The sequence below is a fragment of the Salvelinus alpinus genome, chromosome 1, assembly GCF_045679555.1.
Source record: "Salvelinus alpinus chromosome 1, SLU_Salpinus.1, whole genome shotgun sequence".
NCBI classification, from domain to species: domain Eukaryota; kingdom Metazoa; phylum Chordata; class Actinopteri; order Salmoniformes; family Salmonidae; genus Salvelinus; species Salvelinus alpinus.
Window position 1 is genome coordinate 88,829,022 of NC_092086.1, and position 17,749 is coordinate 88,846,770.

The following is a 17,749-nucleotide window of genomic DNA, read 5'->3' on the forward strand; positions in this document are numbered from 1 at the left end:
AAACATTTAAACGTGTTAACCCTCGCAAGGCTGCAGGCCCAGACGGCATCCCCAGCCGCGTCCTCAGAGCATGCGCAGACCAGCTGGCTGGTGTGTTTACGGACATATTCAATCAATCCTTATCCCAGTCTGCTATTCCCACATGCTTCAAGAGGGCCACCATTGTTCCTGTTCCCAAGAAAGCTAAGATAACTGAGCTAAACGACTACCGCCCCGTAGCACTCACTTCCGTCATCATGAAGTGCTTTGAGAGACTAGTCAAGGACCATATCACCTCCACCCTACCTGACACCCTAGACCCACTCCAATTTGCTTACCGCCCCAATAGGTCCACAGACGACGCAATCGCGACCACACTGCACACTGCCCTAACCCATCTGGACAAGAGGAATACCTATGTGAGAATGCTGTTCATCGACTACAGCTCAGCATTTAACACCATAGTACCCTCCAAACTCATTATCAAGCTCGAGACCCTGGGTCTCGACCCCGCCCTGTGCAACTGGGTACTGGACTTCCTGACGGGCCGCCCCCAGGTGGTGAGGGTAGGGAACAACATCTCCACCCCGCTGATCCTCAACACTGGGACCCCACAAGGGTGCGTTCTGAGCCCTCTACTGTACTCCCTGTTCACCCACGACTGCGTGGTCATGCACGCCTCCAACTCAATCATCAAGTTTGCGGACGACACTACAGTGGTAGGCTTGATTACCAACAACGACGAGACGGCCTACAGGGAGGAGGTGACGGCCCTCGGAGTGTGGTGTCAGGAAAATAACCTCACACTCAACGTCAACAAAACAAAGGAGATGATTGTGGACTTCAGGAAACAGCAGAGGGAGCACCCCCCTATCCACATCGATGGGACAGTAGTGGAGAGGGTAGTAAGTTTTAAGTTCCTCGGCGTACACATCACGGACAAACTGAATTGGTCCACCCACACAGACAGCGTTGTGAAGAAGGCGCAGTAGCGCCTCTTCAACCTCAGGAGGCTGAAGAAATTCGGCTTGTCACCAAAAGCACTCACAAACTTCTACAGATGCACAATTGAGAGCATCCTGTCGGGCTGTATCACCACCTGGTACGGCAACTGCTCCGCCCACAACCGTAAGGCTCTCCAGAGGGTAATGAGGTCTGCACAACGCATCACTGGGGGCAAACTACCTGCCCTCCAGGACACCTACACCACCCGATGTCACAGGAAGGCCATAAAGATCATCAAGGACAACAACCACCCGAGCCAATGCCTGTTCACCCCGCTATCATCCAGAAGGCGAGGTCAGTACAGGTGCATCAAAGCAGGGACCGAGAGACTGAAAAACAGCTTCAATCTCAAGGCCACCACTAACAGCCACCACTAACATCGAGTGGCTGCTGCAAACATACTGACTCAACTCCAGCTCACTTTAATAATGGAAATTGATGGAAATTGATCAAAAATGTATCACTAGCCACTTTAAACAATGCCACTTAATATAATGTATATGTATATACTGTACTCTATATCATCTACTGCATCTTTCCATCTTTATGTAATACATGTATCACTAGCCACTTTAAACTATGCACTTTTATGTTTACATACCCTACATTACTCATCTCATATGTATATACTGTACTCAATACCATCTACTGCATCTTGCCTATGCCGTTCTGTACCATCACTCATTCATATATCTTTATGTACATATTCTTTATCCCTTTACACTTGTGTGTATAAGGTAGTAGTTGTGGAATTGTTAGGTTAGATTACTCGTTGGTTATTACTGCATTGTCGGAACTAGAAGCACAAGCATTTCGCTACACTCGCATTAACATCTGCTAACCATGTGTATGTGACAAATAAAATTTGATTGGATTTGAAATAATCGCTGGAATCCTGTCAAGTGTCCATCTACCTTGAAGGGTAGTGCTAGAATGCCTACTCATTAAGCAGACGCACAGAAGCCAAGTTTAGAGGATAGAGGATGTCCATGTTGGAATGGGATGGCATAATGGTAAAGGTCTTCCTCTCATGCGTTAATGCTCTGGTGTTGGAGGGCACAGTTAAGGCATTCAACTTTATATTTAAGTCATTCAGCACACATTCTTATCTAGAACAACTTACAGAAGGGAGTGCATACATTTTCACACTGGTCACCCTTGGGAACCGAACTGGCGCTGCACGTGCCATGCTCTACCAAGTGAGCCACACAGGCTTGACTCATCCATCTATCCAGAATCTGAAGCTGACATCGTCATTATTAGATACAGACAAGGTCAGCGGTGCCCCTGAGAGAAGGAAAGTTAGGGGACGACCTTGGTGGTAGGAGTGACCGTGGGAGAGACTATTTTGAGATGGCCTCCTCTTCGTGACAGTGTTAAGTGACAGTTGTTGAACTTTAGTTCATTCTCTCCGGCATTGCATTTAGCTGTTTGTTAATATCAGCATAGAAGTCAATTGAGTAGATTCTGCCTCCGCTCTTCACTTCACTTTAGACCTGGGAATGTTGCCTTTGTTCATTCAGTCTGCACACTGACTGATATAACAAAGGAGAGTGGAATTTTGCAATGACAATAACAAGGCTTCAGACTTAGGTATGAACATCATAATTCCAGATACTGTCTGAGTATAATGTAAGTTCTTTATGTTTGTCTTTCCGTCCATACTTTCTGGAAAGTTCAGATTCTGTATTACTGTCTTTGTATAAAAGGTAATTATCATTCCATGCGTTGCCATGGTAAACATTGCAGGACGGAAAATCTTGTAGAGACAGACAATCCAGCAAGACATGAATCTCTAATTATAGAAGAGGGACCTAGTGACATGTGAGTGCTGTGCTTCTAGTGGGCCACTCATTCCAAGTCAGGTACTTCCATTGACATCCAATTTGCCCTAGCTCCCACTCCATGATGTGTTAACAGAACCTTCCTTCCCTCACTGACCTCTATGTGTTGTACTAACTACAGTACTCATTATCAGACAGACAGGAAGTAGCAGTTTTCTCCCTGCTGGAAAAACCGGAGCAAAACTAATGATACAACAGCATGGTTTCCTCATAAAACCTTAACACGCATTAAACAGACTCCAGGGCTCTCTCTCTCAGCACACATCCAACAACGTGCACAACATCTTTCAGCAGCACATCTGTATATACAAGCGTCTCAGAGTAGGAGCGCTGATTTACAGTAGTATCAGTTTTGCCTTTTAGATTCTAATGAATGGACCTGATCCTGGATCAGCACTCCTACTCTGAAATGTTTAATGAATACAGGCCCAGAAGACATGACGGCTGTTGTCTACACTGTATTTCTATTAGGATGAGTAATCATAATGAGAAGTTGATCCATACAGTCCATCCTGTCCCTCAGTCCTAGCTCGAGGACATGGCTATATGTAGCTGGTTATTATACAGTAAGTGTAATCCTTTGGCATCACGTGGAATGTGTTACGAAAGCATCATAAAAACAATGAGGTATTAGATGTTTAGGCGTTGTTATATATGCATCGTATTTATGTTACTTTATTGAGATTAATGATGAATGAGACTAAAACAAATGTCCTGAGACTGACTGTTATGAGAAACTGGAGCTCAGATGCTAACCTCTCTTTATGATTCTCTCTGAGACATGCAAAACTGGGTTCAAATAGCTGGTTTTCTTTCAATACTTTAGCTGTGCTTGATTGAGTTTGCCAAATATATGGGTCTGGCGCAATGGAACAAATGGAATAGTTCCAAAAGTGCATACTTTAGTCCCATCTGGCATACCTGGCAGGCTAAGTCTAACAATCAAAGTATTTGAAAGATCTTAAATACAATGCTTAAATGTGTTTGCAGTGTAAAGTTTACTACAAGCTCTACGCAGATGCAAGATTCGGGGTGTTGCAATGTTGTTTTTAATACCAAAAGGGGCATCTTCTTGTAAATACTCCAGCATTCAAAACACATTTTTACAACCTGAAAATTGAGACATGCCGTATCATTCCTTCCGCAGCTGTGGGGGCAGTGTTGTCGCTTGATTGATTTATCTGATCTAAAGGCTATATAGGCTATTCATCAAAGTAGCGTATTTTGCATTGATAACCAAATATAATCTCAGCGACTGTTCAAACTGTAAACCAAAACATCAAGAATCCACCCAAAAAGGTATTTTGTTTAGAGGTAATAAATAGTGATTACAGGCTATTGTGAAATGGTAGAACCTGCTGTAGCCAGCTAGTTAGCCATGTGCTTTTTCTCCAGGATCAAAACATGATGATGTTCTATTTTTATCTGATATAGGAATAAATACAGTCGTGGCCAAAAGATTTGAGAATGACACAAATATTAATTTTCACAAAGTCTGCTGCCTCAGTTTGTATGACGGCAATTTGCATATACTCCAGAATGTTATGAAGAGTTATCAGATGAATTGCAATCAATTACAAAGTCCCTCTTTGCCATTCAAATGAACTGAATCCCCAAAAAACATTTCCACTGCATTTCAGCCCTGCCACAAAAGGACCAGCTAACATCATGTCAGTGATTCTCTCGTTAACACAGGTGTGAGTGTTGACGAGGACAAGGCTGGAGATCACTCTGTCATGCTGATTGAGTTTGAATAACAGACTGGAAGCTTCAAAAGGAGAGTGGTGCTTGGAATCATTGTTCTTCCTCTGTCATCATTGTTACCTGCAAGGAGACACGTGCCGTCATCATTGCTTTGCACAAAAAGGGCTTCACAGGCAAGGATACTGCTGCCAGTAAGATTGCACCTAAATCAACCATTTGTCGGATCATCAAGAACTTCAAGGAGAGCGGTTCAATTGTTGTGAAGAAGGCTTCAGGGCACCCAAGAAAGTCCAGCAAGCGCTAGGAAAGTCTCCTGAAGTTGATTCAGCTGCGGGATCGGGGCACCACCAGTACAGAGCTTGCTCAGGAATGGCAGCAGGCAGGTGTGAGTGCATCTGCACGCACAGTGCGGCGAAGACTTTTGGAGGATGGCCTGGTGTCAAGAAGGGCAGCAAAGAAGCCACTTCTCTCCAGGAAAAACATCAGGGACAGACTGATATTCTGCAAAAGGTACAGGGATTGGACTGCTGAGTGCTGGGGTAAAGTCATTTTCTCTGATGAATCCCCTTTCCGATTGTTTGGGGCATCCGGAAAAAAGCTTGTCCGGAGAAGACAAGGTGAGCGCTACCATCAGTCCTGTGTCATGCCAACAGTAAAGCATCCTGAGACCATTCATGTTTGGGGTTGCTTCTCAGCCAAGGGAGTGGGCTCACTCACAATTTTGCCTAAGAACACAGCCATGAATAAAGAATGGTACCAACACATCCTCCGAGAGCAACTTCTCCCAACCATCCAGGAACAGTTTGGTGACGAACAATGCCTTTTCCAGCATGATGGAGCACCTTGCCATAAGGCAAAAGTGATAAATAAGTGGCTCGGGAAACAAAATATCGATATTTTGGGTCCATGGCCAGGAAACTCCCCAGACCTTAACCTCTCTAGGGTATGTGAGACGGTAGCGTCCCACCTCTTCAACAGCCAGTGAAACTGCAGGGCGCCAAATTCAAAACAACAGAAGTCCCATAATTAAAATTCCTCAAACATACATGTATTTTACACCATTTTAAAGATACACTTGTTGTAAATCCAGCCACAGTGTCCGATTTCAAAAAGGCTTTACGACGAAAGCAAACCAAATGATTATGTTAGGTGAGTGCCTATTCACAGAATAACACAGCCATTTTTCCAGCCAAAGAAAGGATTCACAAAAAGCAGAAATACAGATAAAATGAATCACTAACCTTTGATGATCTTCATCAGCTGACACTCATAGGACTCCATGTTACACAATACATGTATGTTTTGTTCTGTAAGGTTCATATTTATATCCAAAAATCTGAGTTTACATTGGCGCCTTACATTCAGAAGTTCCAAAACATCCTTTGATTTTGCAAAGAGCCACATCAATTTACAGGAATACTCATAATAAACATTGCTAAAAGATACAACTGTTATGCATGGAATTTTAGATGCACTTCTCCTTAACTCTTGACGCTAGGGGTCAGATTATTATTTATTTTTTAAATAACGTTCCCACGGTAAACTGACTATTTCTCAGGTCCAGATCGTAGAATATGCATATAATTGACAGATTAGGATAGAAAACACTCCAAAGTTTCCAAAACTGTCAAAATATTGTCTGTGAGTATAACAAAACTGATTCTGCAGGCGGAAAACCTGAGAAAATCTAACCCGGAAGTGATATATATTTTTTAATCTGTGTTTCTTGGCCCGTCTTTTTTCCATTTAAAGGGGTATCAACCAGATTCCTTTTCCAATGGCTTCCTCAGGCTGTGACCAGGCTTTAGACATAGTTTCAGGCTTTTATTTTGAAAAATTAGCGAGATTTTTCTAAACTAGTCAGGTGTCCTCAGATTAGTTCCTGCGCGCGAGAGGGTAGCGCTCCATTTTCTTTTTCTCTCTTATTGAGTAGGTTACGGTCCGGTTGAAATATTATCGATTATGTTTGTTAAAAACAACCTGAGGATTGATTATAAAAAACATTTGACATGTTTCTACGACCATTACGGATACTTTTTGGAATTTTCGAACGGAACAAGGCTTTGGTTTTCTGAACATAACGCGCAAACCAAATGGCGTTTTATTGTTATAAAAGTAATATTTATCGAACAAAAATAACATTTGTTGTGTAACTGGGAGTCTCGTGAGTGCAAACATCCGAAGGTTATCAAAGGTAAGCGATTAATTTTATTGCTTTTCTGACTTTCGTGACCAAGCTAACCAAGCTAATATTAGGCTAACTGTTCTAGCATTGATTGATACACTCACAAAAGTTTAGATTGCTTTCGTTGCAAAGCATATTTTCAAAATCTGACACGATAGGTGGATTAACAACAAGCTAAGCTGTGTTTTGATATATTTCACTTGTGATTGCATGATTATAAATATATTTAGTAATATTTTGGAATCTGATACGTTTGGGAACTTTCTTCTGGCTTTCAGGACCGGAACGAGGCTGTAGTTTTCTGAACATAACGCGCAACCCAAATGGCGTTTTTTTGTTATAAAAGTAATATTTATCGAACAAAAATAACATTTATTGTGTAACTGGGAGTCTCGTGAGTGCAAACATCCGAAGATTATCAAAGGTAAGCGATTCATTTTATTGCTTTTCTGATGGAAAAAATCTAGTGGAAGCCTTAGGAAGTGCAACATTACCAATATCCCACTGTATCTTCAATAGGAGCTGAGTTGAAAATCGACCAACCTCAGATTTCCCACTTCCTGGTTGGATTTTTTCTCAGGTTTTTGCCTGCCATATGAGTTCTGTTATACTCACAGACGTCATTCAAACAGTTTTAGAAACTTCAGAGTGTTTTCTATCAAAATCTACTAATAATATGCATATTCTAGCTTTTATGGCTTTGTAGCAGGCCGTTTACTCTGGGCATGCATTTCATCCGGACGTGAAAATACTGCCCCCTACCCCCAAAGAAGTTAATCCCATTGAGAACTTGTGGTCAATCCTCAAGAGGCGGGTGGACAAACAAAAACCCACAAATTCTGAAAAACTCCAAGCATTGATTATGCAAGAATGGGCTGCCATCAGTCAGGATGTGGCCCAGAAGTTAATTGACAGCATGCCAGGGCGGATTGCAGAGGTCTTGAAAAAGAAGGGTCAACATTGCAAATATTGACTCTTTGCATCAACTTCATGTAATTGTCAATAAAAGCCTTTGACACTTATGAAATGCTTGTAGTTATACTTCAGTATTCCATAGTAACATCTGACAAAATTATCTAAAGACACTGAAGCAGCAAACTTTGTGAAAATTAATATTTGTGTCATTCTCAAAACTTTTGGCCACGACTGTACACAAGCAGCATATCAAACTGGGATAATATTTTAGGTTACACTAGCAAGTATAAGTATATTTACCAGGGCATACACTAAATTACTAAAAGTATGTGGACACCTGCTTAGCGAACATCTCAATCCAAAATCACAGGCATTAATATGGAGTTGGTCCCCCCTTTGCTGCTATAAAAGCCTCAACTCTTCTGGGAAGGCTTTCCACTAGATGTTGGAACATTGCTACTTCCATTCAGCCACAAGAGCATTAGTGAGGTCGGGCACTGATGGTGGGCGATTAGGCCTGGCTCGCAGTCGGTGTTCCAATTCATCCCAAAGGTGTTCGATGGGGTTGAGGTCAGGGCTCTGTGCAGGCCAGTCAAATTCTTCCACACCGATCTCGACAAACCATTTCTGTATGGACCTCGCTTTATGCACGGGGGAATTGTCACGCTGAAACAGGAAAGGGCATTCCCCAAACTGTTGCCATGAAGTTGGAAGCACAGAATTGTCTAGAAAGTCATTGTATGCTGTAGCCTTAAGATTTCCCTTCACTGGAAGTAAGGGGCCTAGCCCGAACCATGAAAAACAGCCCCAGACCATAATTCCTCCTCCACCAAACTTTACAGTTGGCACTATGCATTCAGGCAGGTAGCATTCTCCTGACATCCGCCAAACCAATTTCGTCCGTCGTTTCCGCTGCTCCAGAGTCCAATGGCGGCGAGCTTTACACAACTCCAGTCAATGCTAGGCATTTCGCATGGTGATCTTAGGCTTGTGTGCAGCTGCTCGGCCATCGAAACCCATTTCATGAAGCTCCCGACGAACAGTTCTTATGCTGGCGTTGCTTCCAGAGGCAATTTGGAACTCGGTAGCCACTTCGCGGCTGAGCCGTTGTTGCTCCTAGACGTTTCCACTTCACAATAACAGCACTTACAGTTGACTGGGGCAGCTCTAGCAGGGCAGACATTTGACGAACTGACTTGTTGGAAAGGTGGCACCCTATGACGGTGCCATGTTGAAAGTCACTGAACTCTTCAGTGAGGCCATTCTACTGCCAATGTTTGTCGATGGAGATTGAATGGCTGTGTGCTATTGCCACCTTGACAATGGGTGTTGGACCGGCGACGATATAATGTTACCAAAAGGTGTCCTCTACTCCAAAAATCCCACTCCACCCACCTGCATGCATGCACATAGATCAACGAAGTGAAACTTGAAGTAACCTTTAATAATTGCTAGAAATTAAATGTGCCTCCTCTCCTTCTCCTGGTGTCTGTCCCCATCCCACACCTCTGATGTTAGCCCTATGTTGTGGACCAGGTTATGGGGAGTGCACAGCAGACAGGGATCAGACCCTACATCAGACAATTTAGCTGGATTACAGATCATTTTAGCATAATCTCTGCTCATTGTGAGGGACGATTAGGGTCAGAGTGTGGCATCGTGATTCACAATGAGCACTGAATAATTCTGAACCAGGACCATGTATCACCAGCGTAATGTTGCATGTTTCGTACACCGTGAAGTATTACATAAGGACAACATAATGGACTGATCTGAGGACTGTGACCAATTTCAATTTGAGAGAAACATATGATTTAAAAAAATATATATATCTATGCACTCTGTCAGATACCAGTTAGTCATTCAGATGAGATTATACCAATTAATATGACATTTCCACTAACAGATTAACAAAAAAATATTGTTCAGGTCAAAAACAACAAAAAATTTACTTTGGCTAATTTCCTCAGACTTCCATTGACTGAATTGGTGCCTAAATCTGTCGAACAGGCACTTCTGAGCTGAATTTAATTCACTCTTTCTGACTTTCATCAGTAGAAACGAGGGTAAAAAGGACACAAAGAGACACTACTCATCCCTACCTCCTTCGCCTCTGCTACACTGACCCTTTTACACTAATTGGTAGCAACCTTCTCTCATTCTCCTTTTCCATTGATGTAGAATTGCGAGAGTGAAGAGAGGGCCTGGTGGTCCACTTCTGATGATGAAACAGAGGGCTTTGCTAAGTAGGCACCAAGGCCACCATGCAGTTCCATGATGTTAAATTGTTGGATGCAGTTCCATATTGGACTCTTTGTCTGATGCATTGCCATTACTTAGACAGAGCATCAGTAGGTTAAGATTTAAATAATACTATTTTCAAATAGAGTATGTTATGAAATTGTTTAAGTTTCTATATCATAGCAATGTAATAAAATATGTCAAAATCAAGTTATATACCACTGTTAGTTGATCATAGCATGCATGATTGATGGTTTTTGAATCAATGAACCATTTCCTTATTATTCTGCATCTACTGTACACACATCCATATGAATGGCATACTTCAGTACTTGTCATCTTAACCTACACTGACAACTCACATGGAAAACACCAAACCACTGGACCATGCTCTCAAAGCTAATCAAACAAGGCTGACTGCACCCTGTTTTTAAGCCTGGAGGCGACACTGGCTGTGCTGCTCTTTCTGTCTATATATCTACCAATCTATCTGCATCCCTTCCCATCTCTCTTCATCTACTTTATCTATCTGCCTGCCCGATCACAATCGACGACTAACTCAGAGACATTGGTGAGGTTTATTTACAGCACGTTAAGCGTCTGTTGGTTGGGTCCCCCAAGTCTCTACAGGGATAGAACATTCTGGATCATCTACCCATCTTCTTAATCACACTGCACCTTCACTGTGGAGGCAGCGTTTTATCACATCGTGTTTCATAATTTCATAATGACATCACGCTCAACGTACTAAAATGCTTATTTTTACCCCAAAATAAATTTTAAGGCAATAGAACAAACAGTGTTGTGATTTGTTGCCATTGCGAAGAGGCTGTGAAATGAAACAAGTGAGTGTCTCATCAACACGACAGATATCATGGCTGTTGAATGAGCCTGACCTGTCTAAATCTGAATGTGACAGGACGGGATAGATACACCGCACCACAGACGGAACCAAATCTCCATCCGAGCGGATTTAGATAATCCTGCATGCAACAAAAAGATATTGAACAAATCTGCTTAATATCTGAGTATTTGTGGAGAGCATTACAATCTAGCCTGTTGACAGAAGGACGGTCGCTTGTCTCTAAATGTGGAGATAATGTGGATTTAGGGCCCGGGTTCTAATGCTATCGCCAGAGGCCTGACACAAGGCCTTAATGCATGTACAGATGCAGTTACAAATAATACACAGGCGTATACTTAAGAAATTACCCACCTGCTTTTCAAGATCACAGATGGCTCCTAAAGCCCCCAGCCAGGAGGCTGCAGCGTGGACGGTTGCGATGTGTTTAAAAGACACTGAGACCAAGCAATTCTTCAGGCTCTGGCTGAGACTGGGAGCAGGGTGTGTGACTGGTTTATGATTGCATGTGATTCTTTCTCTGATTATCTCCCACCCTCCCACATACACCGTGCGCACCACCACTTTTCTACTCCACACATGCATAGTCTGATTATATAACCCAGTAGTAACCCAATACTGGGCCCCATCTTGACTGGTTACCTGCATATTGTTTGGAACACATCGTCATTCCATACCAGTGTCTTCATACTGGGCACAAACTGGTGAGTATATTTAGGCCTATTTATAGCCCCATAGGTAGAAACTTTGTGTGAAAGTAAATGGGTGGTGGGGTGGGAGGTGAGCTAGTGGGGACTATTGGCATTGATTTCCATTTAATTATGTATTCACAGAGCCCCCTCTAAAGCCTTGGCCTTGATTCTTTATGGGCATATAAATCCATCATGGAGATGGGAAGCTAGTGAATGTCTTGTGTGCTGCAAGATCCCACTTTGTAATGTCTTATTAAATCACATTTTATTTGTCACTTGCTTCGTAAACAACAGGTGTAGACAAACATTGAAATGCTTACGGGACCTTCCCAACAGTGTAAAGATATATTTTTTCAATAATAACACACGGAACAAATACACAATGAGTAACAATAACTTGGCTATATACACGGCGTACCAGTACTGAGTCAATGTGCAGGGGTACAAGATAATTGAGGTAGATATGTACATATAGGTAGGGGTAGAGTGATCTTATTTATAAGATCCTGTGTTCATGCAGTACCATAGAAACCTATATAAACCATGAGCAGGGGGAATCATTGTCAGATGGGTGCTCTGCGACGTACAGTATGATCTCATACCTCAGTGTATTTTGTATTTGTATTTATTATGGATCCCCATTAGCTACTCTTCCTGGGTTCCAACAAAATTAAGGCAGTTTATACATTTTTTTAAACATTACAATACATTCACAGATTTGTGTGTGTGTGTGTGTGTGTGTGTGTGTGTGTGTGTGTGTGTGTGTGTGTGTGTGTGTGTGTGTGTGTGTGTGTGTGTGTGTGTGTGTGTGTGTGTGTGTGTGTGTGTGTGTGTGTGTGTGCGTGCGTGCGTGCGTGCGTGCGTGCATGCGTGCGTGTGTATGCATATATCTGTGCCAATATTTGTGTTGCTTCACAGTCCTCACTGTTGCATAAAGCGATTTTTAAAATCTGTTTTACAAATCTAATTTTACTTCTTGCGTCAGTTACTTGGTGTGGAATAGAGTTCCATGTAGTCGTGGCTCTATGTAGTACTGTGTGCCTCCCATAGTCTGTTCTGGACTTGGGGACTGTGAAGAGACCTCTAGTGGCATGTCTTGTGGGGTATGCATGGGTGTCCAAGCTGTGTGCCAGTAGTTTAGACAGACAGCTCGGTGCATTCAACATGTCAACACATCTCATAAATAAAAGTAATGATGAAGTCAATTTATCCTCCACTTTCAGTCAGGAGAGATTGACATGCATATTATTAATATTAGTTCTCTGTGTACATCCAAGGGCCAGCCGTGCTGCCCTGTTCTGAGCCAACTGCAATTTTCCTAAGTCCTTTTTTGTGGCACCTGACTACACAACTGAACAGTAGTCAAGGTGCTACAAATCTAGGGCCTGTATGTAGGACCTGTCTTGTTGATAGTGTTGTTAATAAAGCGATGCTCTGCCTTCTTATAGACAGACTTCTCCCAATCTTAGCTACTACTGCATCAATATGTTTTGACCATGACAGTTTACAATCTAGGGTTACCTCAAGCAGTTTAGTCATCTCAACCTGCTCAATTTCCACATTATTTTTTACAAGATTTAGTTGAGGTTTAGAGTTTAGTGAGTGTTTTGTTCCAAATACAATGCTTTTAGTTTTAGAAATATTTAGGGCTAACTTATTCCTTGCTACCCACTCTGAAACTAACTGCAGCTCTTTGTTGAGTGTTGCAGTCAATTTAGTCGCTGTAGTAGCTGACGTGTATAGTGTTGAGTCATCCACATACAAAGACACTCTGGCTTTACTCAAAGTCAGTGACATGTCGTTAGTAAAAATTTAAAAAAGCAAGGGGCCTAAACAGCTACCCTGGGGAATTCCTGATTCTAACTGGATTATATTTGAGAGGCTTCCATTAAAGAACACCCTCTGTGTTCTGTTAGACAAGTAACTCTTTATCCACATTATAGCAGGGGGTGTAAAGCCATAACACATAAGTTTTTCCAGCAGCAGACTATGATCGATAATGTCAAAAAGTTGCACTGAAGTCTAACAAGACAGTTCCCACAATCACTTTATCATCAATTTCTCTCAGCCAATCATCAGTCATTTGTGTAAGTGCTGTGCTTGTTGAGTGTCCTTCCCTATAAGCACACTGAAATTCTGTTGTCAATTAGTTTACTGTGAAATAGCATTGTATCTGGTCAAACACCATTTTTTCCAGAAGTTTACTAAGGGCTGATAACAGGCTGACGGTCAGCCTGTTATCAGCCTGTTATTTACTGAGCCAGTAAAGGGGGCTTTACTATTCTTGGGTAGCGGAATGACTTTGGCTTCCATCCAGGCCTGAGAGCACACGCTCTCTAGTAGGCTTAAAATTAAGATGAGGCAAAAAGGAGTGGCAATATCGTCTGCTATTATCCTCAGTAATTTTCCATCCAGATTGTCAGACCCCAGTGGCTTGTCATTGTTGATAGACAACAATAATTTTTTTCACCTCTTCCACACTGACTTTACGGAATTCAAAAGTACAATTCATGTCTTTCATAATTGTCATCACAAGTAGATTTTGGTTGATGTCGACTTAATGTTGCACTAAAGACCGGTAGCTAACACAACTAGAAAGCCAATCCAAAACCCAGGTGTGTTATGTGTTTTCTACTCAATGTGTTTTATTTGTATTTTATTTTATTTAACTAGGCAAGTCAGTTAAGAACTAATTATTATTTTACGATGATGGCCTACCCCGGCCAAACCCTCCCCTAACCCGGACGACGCTGGGCCAATTGTGCACTGTCCTATGGGACCTCGAATCAAGGCTAGTTGTGATACAGCCCGGGATGGAACCAAGGTAGTGTAGTGATGCCTCGAGCACTGAGATGCAGTGTCTTAGACCGCTGCGCCACTCGGGATCCCACTGGGTAGGGTTGCCTGGGAAGGCTTCCCTCACACACACACTGAGGCAGCCACTGACCGAGCCTCTCCATTGGACCACCTATCCAGGCAGAATGTGTACCAGGAGAGAGAGGGGGCAGCTGTAGAGAGAGGAGGGGGCAGCTGTTGAGGGAGGGGGCTGCTGTAGAGCTAAGAAGACTAGCCTCATCTGCCACTACCGCGGCCAGCCAGTCTGTCTGTCTATCTGTCTGTCTGTCTCTCTCTGTCTCTCTCTCTCTGTCTGTCTCTCTCGGCCAACTGCTGCTGGATTCCATTGACAGAAAGCAATTGTGTTGCGCGAGGACAACTGTACTAGCCTATACACCGGGCAAGCGACCCCAAAAAATGCAGCTCAATTGTTTCTAAGATTGGCCCATTGTTCTGAGGGAACAAGACAGTGATAAGGTCCCAGATTGGGGGCCTCACTTATTTCCATTTCCCCCTGCTCTGCGCATGCAGTGACAGAACAGAATGTGTTATTGCAATGGGTCAGCGGTATGCCTTGAATTATTCAGTGACTGTAGGATGTGCTCTTTTCCAGCGCTCAGTGCAGCGTTTGCATATACTGGATTCTGGGATGGCTTGTTCTGTTTTTCTCTAGCAGTGTAATAAGCACAGAGATCAATTGCCTTCAGCTGAGACATGATGGTTATAGACATGGTTTTATGGCTTAACTGAACTGACTGATGCATTCGGTTGATTGGCAGACTTTGTGTCTAGGTCAATATCACTCCCGCTTCAACTAACACATATACTATTCATGCTGGATTAAGCATTAATTTACATGTCATAGCTCAACAATCTTGTTTATCAAAGGATTCTCACACAGGTAGAATATTCCCTTATGTAGGCCGCTCTCTCTCTAAGTAGTTCTGCCTACTTCAAATGCAAAATAGTAAATGAGAAGACTACATGATTGAGTAGGCCTTCACAGTATGACAACAACCGTTAAATAAAGACTGCATAAAACATTTTGACTATGTATGGCTCTTACAGCAACAGCGGCCATTAGACAACCCGCTTTCAATTTCCCGGAATATTTGTATTTTGCGCGCGGAACACCTGGAGCGGAATGCTGGTTTGTTCTTAGGTGATTTCTGCCAGATTAGAGGCCATATGAAACTGTATCCATTCAACAAAAGTCTTCAGTTATTATGTAACCACATAAATTCATGTTTCCTCTTGTCATTGGGTTAATTGACACAGTTTATAATCCTAGTATGTCCTCACTTTTAAGTATAGAGTTAGTCAGATGATTTATGGTTTTCTCTTCTAACAATACATTAAAATCATAATGCACCAGAAAACAAATGTGGAGCTGCTGCTGCTGCTGGGCTGCAACCTGGACTAGAGGGTAGACGTAACATAGTAAAAGTAAATCTGTTTCCCTCCATTTAGTATGCTATGTTAGGTTTTGTATGGTATGTATTCATTTGTGGATATCTTTCATCCATTTCGTATTATTTGTTGCGAATTACAATTTGTATGATATCCCACTGGGCTCAGACGTCAGTTCAACGTATAATTTGATTTACATTTGGTTGAGTTGTCAACTAATGTGATTTCAACGTGATATAAAAAAATGTTTGTGTTATATGCCTACCTGTCCACCTTGACCAACCACACTCCTTTCATTTTTGCCTTAAAAAATTATTCAGGATCGGTGTCCCTTCCACAGGACGATTGAGCTAATGTAGGCTAATGCGATTAGCATGAGATTGTAAGCAACAACAACATTTCCCAGGACATAAACATATCTGATATTGGCAGAAAGCTTAAATTCTTGCTAATCTAACTGCACTGTCCAATTTACAGTAGCTATTACAGTGAAAGAATAACATGCTATTGTTTCAGGAGAGTACACAATTTTTTTATGAAAAGTTATTAATAAAACAAATTAGGCACATTTGGGGAGTTGATACAACATTTTGAACAGAAATACAATGGTTCATTGGATCAGTCAAACTTTGCACATACACTGCTGCCATCTAGTGGCCAAAATGTAAATTGCACCTGGTCTCAAAATAATACATTATGGCCTTTCTCTTGCATTTCAAAGATGGTACAAAAAAATACAAAAGAACAGTTGGTTTTTTCTTTGTATTATCTTTTACCAGATTCATTGTGTTATATTCTCCTACATTCCTTTCACATTTCCACAAACTTCAAAGTCTTTCCTTTCAAATGTTACCAAGAATATGGATATCCTTGCTTCAGGTCATGAGCTACAGGCAGTTCGATTTGGGTATGTCATTTTAGGCAACATTTTTTTTATAAGGGGCAGCTCCTTAAGAGGTAAAAGTAACCTTCTGTCTTAGGTAACCGTAACAAATGTGATATACTGTATTATACTATTTTGAGCATCCTGGATTTACGTTTCCTATGTTACGTCTAGTCTATGAGACCAGGTCTGGAATTGTGTTTACTTTAAGGTGTCTACCCTACAAAGATAAGCACGCAGGCTACATTTCCAAAGCTATATTTCCAAAGCATGCATCATTGTATAAATAAACTAAACAAAAAATTCCACGTAAGGACAAAAATTACCAGTGGTTGTTCAGAGAGGACCGTTTTGGGTTGGTTTACCGGGAGTTGGATAATAAATCATTTTAGATCGGCTGGACTTCACTGACACTTGCTTATATTCTAACGAAACGTTTACTATCGTTGCCATAGCAGAAACTACAAACAATTTATTTTATTTCACGCTGTATCCTAATTGGCTACTTTGACACGATTTGTTTGCGCTCCGTTTGAATACTGAAATTAGCAGCAGCAGACTATCCATAGATTCGTTTATTAGCCTACGCTATTATGATAGCGATAATTGAAATAAAGAAGGTACACCTACCTCACTCATGATTCCTAAGTGTTGTAGTGTGGCAGCTAGGATGATTCCAGTATTTGATATACAGTTGATGTACAGTTGTCACTGGTACGAAGTCCTGTCCACGATGCCTTGGATCCGTTATAGAGGGGAGGTTTTATACTACGTGAGTAAATCTTATATGTCATCACGTTTCCATTAAACCAATAGGAATGCCGTCGGCACTATCTGAAATCACCACTCAGAGCTAAAACATGCATTATAGTCGCACGTATAGGCAGCATTATCAAGTTATTGTCACCTCAGCTGATTGTTAGATTAAACAAACCAATACCACTTCTGTTGGCACAGCAGAGTGTAGACTACACATCAAAGCTACCCAGGTGTTTTCATGAAAGCAGCTAATGTCATCCAATGTTAATGGGACTGCAACTTGTATAGGAAATGTGTTATAGCAACACATTTAGCCTTATTATGTGGGAAGACAGCTTTGCTCTGACCAACATAGCTGTAGGAAGTAGGGGTTCTAAGAGTGCTGCAATTCAGCTGAAAAATCACAATTAAAAAAGTATTAATACAAATATATAT

The 17,749-nt window shown here is 41.8% G+C and overlaps 1 protein-coding gene across 2 annotated transcripts in view; it reads right to left on the bottom strand.

Moving 5' to 3' along the window:
* LOC139533011 (calmodulin regulator protein PCP4-like) overlaps positions 1-17,311 on the bottom strand; it is a 35,081-nt gene extending 17,770 nt beyond the window's left edge. Inside the window, exon 1 of one of the 2 annotated variants that reach the window (XM_071331171.1) lies at positions 17,186-17,311. In XM_071331171.1, coding sequence (XP_071187272.1) covers positions 17,186-17,194 — 9 coding nt within the window. In that variant the 5' untranslated portion in view covers positions 17,195-17,311. The remainder of the gene's footprint in view (positions 1-17,185) is intronic. The other variant, XM_071331163.1, reaches the window with a different exon arrangement.
* Between the last annotated feature and the right edge of the window lie 438 nt (positions 17,312-17,749).